At 33.6% G+C, this 10,406-nt stretch overlaps 1 protein-coding gene across 17 annotated transcripts in view; it reads left to right on the forward strand.

The window, feature by feature from the left end:
• Positions 1-10,406, forward strand: part of slc39a11 (solute carrier family 39 member 11) — a 224,005-nt gene that overhangs the window by 64,996 nt on the left and 148,603 nt on the right. For all 17 annotated transcript variants that reach the window (XM_073918031.1, XM_073918041.1, XM_073918037.1 and 14 more), the window contains one exon: positions 6,570-6,728. In XM_073918031.1, coding sequence (XP_073774132.1) covers positions 6,570-6,728 — 159 coding nt within the window. The remainder of the gene's footprint in view (positions 1-6,569; positions 6,729-10,406) is intronic.

Genomic DNA, 10,406 nt, shown 5'->3' on the forward strand with positions numbered 1-10,406 from the left:
ATGGAACCACGAGGCGACGTTCATTAACAGAACGCAAGTTTCTGGAGGACACATACATCTGCAGAAGTGAGAGCAGATAAGAAGGAGCAAAGCCAGAAGTCGCTTTGTAGGCAAACATCAGAGCTTTGAATTTGATGCGAGCAGCAACTGGCAGCCAGTGCAAACGGATGAGCAGCGGAGTGACATGTGCTCTTTTAGGATCATTAAAGTTGACATCGAAACATCAAACAGCTTAAAGATTTTACATAGTTAATCAAATGAACTTTTTAAAAAATGCAACAAATTTATTTGTTTGGGCCTGAACTACAAAGCTAAATGTTAAATTAAAAAATAGTATTAGTTTTGCTTAAGTTACACATTAGTTTGGTCATGTATTAATATCATTATAACCATTATGTATAAATATCATTGTAATAATAAGCCTAAAACATGCTGACAATAAAAACAAAATGTCATGATATCTCATGCTATTTGTCTTCTGAGCTTGAAGCAGACATTCTTTATAAGTTGTAAAATAAAGACTTGCAGGTTAAAGAAACAGCATTGGAGGAAGTTGCCGCGGGCCATGGTGCAAATGAAAAGTAAAATTGTGTATTTATATGACAGATAGGGAGTAGACAGGAATATATTGATCTGTGCAAACGTCTGCTCGCTGCTTCTGCTCTCCATATGCGCGTGTGGGACGAGGAACAGGTGTGACTTGACTATTTTGACACATACACACCGAAGTTGCACGCTTACACAGCTCAAAATGGAACTTTGTGATTGGGTCAGTCCAATGTCAATAAAGAAGAGAACCAATGGGCTGCAGATTATGTCACATGGGCCGGTCTGTCCGGAAAAGAAACATTTTACTTTCAGAGTGCCACAGATCACAGCATCGTCAATTAATCAGGCAGCAAAACACGACAGTCTGCTAAGCGTTTTGTGGGCTATTTAGATCATAAGGTGATCAGCCTGGCCTAAAAAGTATGTCGGCCCAGCGGGAAACTGCTCGGTCTGCCAGATGACCAGTCCACCTCTGGTCAGTTGTCATTTTTGTGTGGAGTTTGCATGTTCTCCCCATGTTGATGTGTGTGTGTGCGTGTGTGTGTGCGTGTGTGTGTGCGCGTGTGTGTGCGCGTGTGTGTGCGGGTGTGTGTGCGCGTGTGTGTGCGCGTGTGTGTGCGCGTGTGTGTGCGCGTGTGTGTGCGTGCGCGCGTGCGCGTGTGTGCGTGCGCGTGTGCGTGCGTGCGTGTGTGTGCGCAAATATCAGTCAGATTGTCAGTTTGTCAGGTTGAGAACAGCGTCTCCACCTGAGGCTAATTAATGAGTTTTCCTCCATTTTGCAGCACAGAAAGGCTTTTTCGAGCAGGATTAACTGTTCTCTAAGCCGCAGACAGATAATTAGGCTTCGACTGTAGAGTCGTAATTGGAGCGCAGTTCAACACTCAACTAAACCTATTCAGGAGGAGTCGAGATTCACATAATGAGACGAGATGTTTTAACATGCAGCTCTGCTTTGAGGATGAGCGGTGCTTCAGTGACTTTACTCCGCTTCTGTTCACTCATGCTAACCTCATACAATGACTGTTGAACTACACTACCTGACTAAAGTGCTGTGGTGGATCTCAGTTGTAAGAGCAACAAATAAGACTTCTAGTTGATCATTTGGAAAAGTGTCCGAAGGTGGATTTCTCTGCTGAATCATCTGTTGATCCCAACCATCACCAATACTGCAGAAGACCTACTGGAACCAGCATGGACCAATATTCTCATAGAAATCAGTCAAGTTTGGTAAAGGAGAAATCATGGTTTGGGGGTCATTCAGTATGGGGGCGTGTGAGATCTGCAACATCCACAGCCTGAGGTATCAAGACATCTGTGCTGCCCATTACATTACAAACCACAGGAGAGGGACAATTCTCCAGCAGGATAGCGCTCCTCATACTTCAGCCTCCACATCAAAGCTCCTGAAAGCAAATCGAGATCGCAATCTTTCTTCCATTAATCGTGCAGTCCTAATCTGGAGCTCCTTCACATGACTCGACACTCGCTTTAACAGGATTGTGGCTCTTAGCGCCGCCCACACTTGTCACAGCTACCAGGCCGACCAATCACAGAGCTTGCGCTATGCATCGTTGCGATGTGCAGTTACTATTTATTGAGAGGTGCGCATAAGACACGGTGAGGGTTATGCGACAGCGCGAAAGCTGCGCCAGACCATATGTGTGCACTATAAAGGTGAACACCTCTAAAAAATAATTATATATTAATATTTAGTTTGACTGCTCACATTTTTGCTAATTTATTTTTTGTGTTTTTCCTCAAATGTTTGCTTATCAGCATTTCCCCCCCCCTGAGGTTGTGAAAGCATGAGTTTTATATGTGCATGCATGGGCTGGGGTGTGTGTTGTGTGCTTTTATATGTGTGTGTTATCAGTGCGTCATCGGCCCCAGGGCCCCATTCAATCACAGCTCCAGTAATCATCCATGAACACAGGTCTGTTCATCCGCATGTCTGGAGTCTCAGACAGGACATTATCAAAGCGCCTCCTGCAAAGACGTGCGCAAGAAAATCAAATAATTACCCCCTTCCTTCCTTCCCAAAGGAAAATGCACGGCACACCTTTTAGCGGTGGCAGAACCTCCGCGTTTAATTGACCCGAGTGCAGTTGATTATTCCCGCAGAATAGAGCCGTCATTATGGATTAACCTGCACGCTTCACCCCTGATGTTAATAACAGCTTTACCCTCCGAGGAACAAAACAGATGTCAGCTGGAGCTGCGGGAAATTCAGCTTTTACGAGATATAATAATAATAATAATGATAATAACAACAATAATAATCACAAAGTGTGGTATCGGCCACCGAGGAAATATAGGTGTAATTTCTGCTGCTTTCCATTAGCACGTTCACATGCTGCAGCTTTATGAAGCTACATATTTTATTAGCTTCTTTATATATTGTTCATTCTGTCCTTACAGATTAAAAATAGTTTTTAATAGTGCTTTCGAATCGATTAATCACGATTAAATGCATCAAAAATAAACGTTTGTATTTGCATATTTAGATTGCATATTAAATATATTACATTGCAGCAGGACAAATAAGTATTGAACACATTGAACACGTGAGTCCCGCCTGGGTCAGTTGGCATTTTTTTGTATGGAGTTTGCATGTTCTCCGCCGTGTTGGCGTGGGTTTCCTCTGGGTGCTCCGGTTTTTCTCACAGTCCATGCACATGCGCTATAGGGGAATTGATCAACTAAATTGGCCGTAGTGTATGAGTGTGTGCGTGTAAATGAGTGTGTATGGGTGTTTCCCAGTACTGGGTTGCGGCTGGAAGAGCATCCACTCTGAAAACATATGTTGGAATAGTTGGCGGTTCATTCCGCTGTGGTGACCTCTAAAATAAAGACTTAAGCCAAAGGAATGATTGAATGAATGAATTAAACATGGAAATGCATTCATGCTAGTGATTTGGAAAATGTCCAGTTTTCTCCAGTCACATGTACAAAGATGCAAGCCATGTCTCAAATGGCACACTATGCACTCATGCACTATGTACTTATGCACTTACACACTCAACAGGATAGTATATGCATGTAGTGTCATTCCAAATGGCACACTAATGTTTTTTACTAAGCGGAAATTCAAACCGTTTCCCTGATGATGTTTGCCGGTTGCCAAATCAGTGAAATAAATGACCAAACTACCAAATAATACCAGCCGTGAGTATAACCGCATTCACCATCGGGAGGCGCTATAATTACCCTTATAGCAGAATTATGCTTTTACAATCCAAAATAAAGTTATCCAACATGTGCGCCTGATAGCTCCGCCCCTTACGCTACATGTGCAAACCTGCGGTCGTTGAGTGCGTGAAGTGTCCATCATTACACACTTCACTTTAGCGGCTGAATGAGTGCATCATCCGGGTAATTAAAGTGCACTTATTATTATTATTAGAGTTTTCAGTGTGAACACACTACATACACTATTTATACTACAAAATGGCGTAGAATAGTGCATAAGTATACAATTTGGGACGCAGCTATAGTGAACCTCACACTGAAATGACTCCCTCAAATAATCCAAAGTGGAGATGAGTATCAAACAGAATCAGAGATGATCTCAGTGTCCTCCATCTCTCCGGTTCCTCCTCCTGCTGCTGATGATAATGCTTTTCTCTCTCGTCTAATATTCAGTCTTTCTCTTTGAAGGGGAGTTTTGCTCTTTTCTGTCTGACAGACGCTTCATAATGCTGCGTTTTCTTTCCTCTGATCACCAACAAAGAGCTTGTTTGCTCTCATCACAAGAGTCAGGAGGATTTTTGACATTATTAACACACACGTCTGAACCAAACATCTCCTTTAGGGAACACCTAAACATGTGAAGCCTGACATCTATCCATTCATTCTACCATCCATACATCCATCCATACATGCATACATCCATTCATACATGAATCTTTATATTCATCTATCCATCCATCCATCTATACATGCATACATCCATTCATACATGAAACTTTATATTCATCTGTCCATCCATTCATCCATCCATCCATCCATACATGCATACATCCATTCATACATGAAACTTTATATTCATCTGTCCATCCATCCATTGATCCACCATCCATTCATCCATCCATCCATACATGCATACATCCATTCATACATGAATCTTTATATTCATCTATCCATCCATCCATCTATACATGCATACATCCATTCATACATGAAACTTTATATTCATCTGTCCATCCATTCATCCATCCATCCATCCATACATGCATACATCCATTCATACATGAAACTTTATATTCATCTGTCCATCCATCCATTGATCCACCATCCATTCATCCATCCATCCATACATGCATACATCCATTCATACATGAAACTTTATATCCATCTGTCCATCCATCCATTGACCCATCCATCCATCTATTGATCTACCAATCCATTCATCTATTCATATATGCAACTTTATATCCACCCATCCATGCAACTTTATATCCATCCATCTATACAACCATCCATCCATGTATACAACTTTATATCCGTCCCTCCATACATGCAACTTTGTCCATCCATCCATGCATTCATCCATCCATTCATCCATACATGCAACATTGTCCTTCCATCCATTCATTGATCCATCCATTCATCCATCCGTCTATGCAACTTTATTATTCCATTCATCCATCTATTCATGCATCCATTCTTCCAATTTCTTATTTATTTTTTAAATGAAATGGAATTTAATTTTGTTTGTTTTTATAATTTTTTTTTTACATTTTAATAAATCCTTTTAATTATTTTTATTTATTTTATTATTATTTTTTTTAAATGTAATAGTTGTATTTGTATTTATTATATTGTATTTAATTTGATATTTTATTCCTTATTTTATTTGATACTTTTTAAAATTTAACTCAATTTAGTTTAGTTTAAATGCTCGCTCCGCAGCCTGATTTGTGCTGCTCTTAATAGATCGTATTAAACACTATGCAAATGAGCTGCTGCGTGTGCGTTTCTCACTCATTGACAGCACGTCACTCTTTACATCTTTACACTCTCATAAACACTTTTATGAGCCTCTGCTCTTGTGCTCATTCCTCTTTTATTAAACCTGGCTTTGCTGTACTGTAAAACGTGTCCGTAAATGAGCAGTTTTCTCTATTTTGTGATTCATGTTTTAATTTTTTCTCAATTTATTTCTGTTTTTGAATTTGATTATGGGAGCTTAATCTTTCCATCAACAACTATTAACCTTAAAAAGTAAAAATATAGTTAGTTTAAAGTGATATATTGTCTGGGGTTGTTGTATTTTATGCTACAAAAACTTTTTAAATTTAAGTTACCTTAATTTAATTAATAGATTTTTTTTTGCTTTCAATTAAATTAAATTAAAATAAATAGTATTTTTATATTGCATTTTATTTAAATAGTTTACATTTTTGTTTAATTTGATAATTTGTTTTTTATTGTATTACATAAAATGTAATATAATTTATTTTTATTTATTTCATATTATATTTTATTCAACATTTTAAAATGTTATTTTTATTTTTTAAACAATACAAAAATTTTTACAGATTAAATTAAATCAATTTATTTTAATTTGTTGTTTTTCTCATTTTATTTATACTTAATGCATATAAAATATTGCTATATCTGTTTTTATATTATATATTGCTATAAATTGACTGCTTATAATAAACAGTGTTCTATAAATTATCCAACATTCTCGCAGTGTATAATGCATTTTATTTCAGATTGTTTACAGTGTGTTAGCCATTGTGTTTTGATTGTGTTTTCTGACTGTGAGAGTGAAATGTTGCATTGATTTTATTTAGTTTTTGCTTTTTTATTTGATTTAATTAAATTAATTGAATTTTATTTTGTTTTATTTGTTTATATTAAATATTTAAATATTTTAAATCCAATTTATTATTATTATTATTATTTTTTACAATTTATCACAGATATTGTTTACAGTGTGTTAGTCATTGTGTCTGAAAGGTGATGGTGTGTTTTCTGACTATATGTATTTAATGTGTGTGTTTTGTCCTCAGGTTATGCTCGCAGCCTCGTATTGGTCTCTGCTGGCTCCTGCTATTGAGATGGCAGAGGAATCTGGGAAATATGGAGACTTTGCTTTCCTCCCAGTGGCTGTGGGCTTTGCACTGGGAGCTCTGTTCGTTTATCTGGCAGACCTGATGATGCCTGCTCTGGTGAGTGTTTGGATGATTTTTTTGTTTGCAGATCACATGCAAAGATCACAATATTCCCAAATATAATAAAACCCAAAGTTCACGAAGCAGATGTAAATATCATAGTCTGAAATGAAAGAGTAGGAGTGAAATGTATCAGTGTAATGAATTGCAACCCATTTCTTTATTGTAGATGTGGAATATTCAGAGGTCCTTCCTTAAAATAGATGCATAAATAAATAAATACATGTATATATTTTTTAAATAAACAAGTAGATGGATGGATAAATAAATAAAAAATAAAGATATATAACTGAAGAAATACATAATTAAATAATAAACAAACAATTAAACAAATAAAAAAAGAAACAAAATAAAAAATAAAAAATAATAATTAAGTAAATAGATACACAAATAAATAAATAAACATATCAAAATAAAATAAATAAATACCTAAATGAATACACAATAAACAAATAAATAAACAAATAAACAAAAAAAACCAAACAAATAAAGAAAGAAAATAATAAATAAATGGATGAATAAATGAACTAAGTACATTAAGTACACAATAAACAAACATAAATTAAAAAACAATTATAAATAAATAGATACATTAATACACAATAAACACAAACAAAAAAATATATACAAACGAATAAATAAAAAATACACTAAATAAATAAATATATGAACTAAATAAATAAATAAACAAACAAACAAATGAATAGATAATGCATAAATTAATACACAATAAACAAATAAAAATAAATAAAATAAACAAGTAATAAATTAATAAATAAAAGCAAAATAATAAATAAATAAATAAAAGCAACTTAAGTAAATAAATACATAAATTAATACACAAAAAACAAAAGTAATCACACAAAAAAATAAAAATAAACAAAATAACTAAATAAATAAAAACAAAAATAATGAACAAATAAATAATTATAATTAAATAAACATACATTTTGTTTGTTTCTTATGTAAATGTGTTTATAATAAAGCGATTTATTATGTTTTATAATAAAGTTTAGCTAGAGAATTTAGTTTGGTTACTATCAGAAATTAAAGTAATTTATGTTTGATTTAACTGTTTATTGTTAATTTTAATTCTAGTAACAAAGCAGTGTTAGTTTTATTCAATATTTGAGTCTACATATTGCACTTTTTTTAAACTTTAGCTATGTTTTTTTGTACATTGTGTTGTTTTTTTATATATATTTGACATAAATATGCATATTTATATAACATTTAATACAAGTATGCACAGAATACACACATTATGTAAAATAAAAAGGATGAAACGATGCAATAAATCATTTGGCAGCACACATTTTAACATGTTTAATCTATACTGAAACTTCTGCTACGGCTTATTTATCATTTAAACCCTTACATTAAGCTGATGTGCTTTTAAAAGCGATGGACTATTGAGAATGAGTGGAGTTCCTCCTGCCTTCTCTTCAATTAAAACTGTCCCCAAATTATTAACAAATGCAAACAAGTGGGTTGTTGAGTGTATTGAAATGAGTCAGTAAAGCGCAGTCAGATGAGCTCAGAGTGTTCTTGGCACTCAGAGTATTTCTAAAGGGCAATTTCATACTCTGTGCTCAGGTAAAGAGTCATTCATTATCCGCTAAATGGAGCTTTTACAAATTTCATATGTGACCCGTGCTGGAAAAATGAGTCACGCTGAGCAAATTCAATAATGAGGTTTATTTTGTGTTGTTTTCACATTCAACATTTAAAAAACAAAATTAAGCCCTTCAATATGTTGTTTGATTTGTTGGAGTTGAAGAATGATAAATCATTTGAAGCAGGAGTCAGCAAAGTTTTGAGGGGGGAAATGTATTTATTTTCTTTTTTCTTTTCTTTTATTTTGTATTTAAATTTTTTATTTTAATTTAATTATTTTTTTCTTTTTAATTTAAGTTTTTATTTTTATTTTATTTATTTATTTTTTATTTAATTGTATTGTTTTTTTTATTAAATTAAATTAAATAATTACTATTTAAATAATTTTATATATATTTATTTAATTATTAAAATGTATAATTATTATTTTTATTATTTTTTCATTTTAATTTAACTTAACTTTATATTTTATTTAGATTTTTAAAACTTTTTAATTACATTTTTTAAATTTAATTTTATTATTTGGTCTTTTATTTACTTTATTTTTAATAGTTTAATGGTATTTAGTTTAGTAATATTTTTAATTTTTGTATTTTATTTTTTTTCTTTTCTTTAATTTTAAAATATAATTTTATAATTTTTTTTCTTTTTAGTTTAATTTTCTTTTTAATTTTAATTTAATTTGATTGTATTGTTTTTTTTATTAAGTTAAATTTAATTAATAATTCAATTAAATGTTTTTTTTCTTTTTATTTTAAAGCTTCATTTGACATCTCTTAGCAATTATTTAGGAAGTTACAACAACTATACAAAATAAGATAGTTTACCAAAGATTTTTTTACAAACTCTTCTTTCTGTAAGTATTTACACTGACTGAAAAAAAATGATTTAGTCAGACTGACTTAACTATTTATTTAATATTTATTACTAACTTATTTATTGCCTTGATTTGATTGGAATAATCTTGAAATGTCAATTTTAAAGCGTTTTTAACAAGAAAAATAATTATCAGGGAAATACCAATGGACTTTGAATAGAAATTAACCAAATAATCAATAAAAACACACTATTTATCTGAAGTATTTAACAATATATTTAATTTCAGTATTTAATTTGTGTAACCCAATTGTTTAATTGCCTAAATTGTGTAACTTCACAACACACTTGCATGTATTTGAATAGATGTGATTGATTTACTACTCTTACTGCATTAATGTCAATATTTTGGGGTTCAATTTCAGTTTAAGCAGCTAAAGTGCTCGCTTCAGCTATTGAATAATTAAGATCACTCAATCAATTGACCCAGAATAATGATAAGGTAAAGAAAATCAAACAAAAACACGGGGATCATAGACCAGTTTTCAGTGAATTAATCCATTCAGCGTGTGTGTTTGACTGTAAAACACAAGCTCTGTCATATTTCGTGATTTGTTTCTGGAGAAAATCACATTGTAAATGTGAAATACAGTTGAAAAGCCCACGGGTTCTCTTCTGGATAAAGCAAAGCAGTGTTGAACGGTCAGCATGGAAGCATTGATGGACACTGTTGCACACTGAATTTACACACACACACACCTCACATTGTTTCCGCTGACATTCAGGATCACGTTTTGATTTCATCATGTGTGTGTTTGCTGTGTTTAGTCGTCGGGAATCAATCAGTTTGCCTTGTCAGGTGTTTGCAGGCAGGTTGAGTTGGTTTGTGAGGAAACAAGCTCCTGACAGGATGTTTTCTGCTGTACTCAATCCATCAGGTGTGAGTTCTGCACAGTTTTATTCTGTATTTGTGTGTGCATGATCATTTTTTTAATGCACCGGCTGTGAATCTGAATGTGTGCGCGTGAGTTTAATATGTTTGTGCATGTGTGTGTTGACCTGACAGACAGATGTACAGAGGGAAAGACATTAGTGTGACCGTGTGAAACGGCAGAGAGATGATGGAGAGAGATGAAGTAAAAGATGAAAGCATGGGAGTCTGAATGAGGAGCGCAGGAGTGTGTGTTTGCGTGTGTGTGTGAAGAGCTGGAGGTCACTGGAGTGAATGTGAGGGGAAATAAA

Source organism: Danio rerio, chromosome 12 (genome assembly GCF_049306965.1).
Source record: "Danio rerio strain Tuebingen ecotype United States chromosome 12, GRCz12tu, whole genome shotgun sequence".
Classification (NCBI taxonomy): domain Eukaryota; kingdom Metazoa; phylum Chordata; class Actinopteri; order Cypriniformes; family Danionidae; genus Danio; species Danio rerio.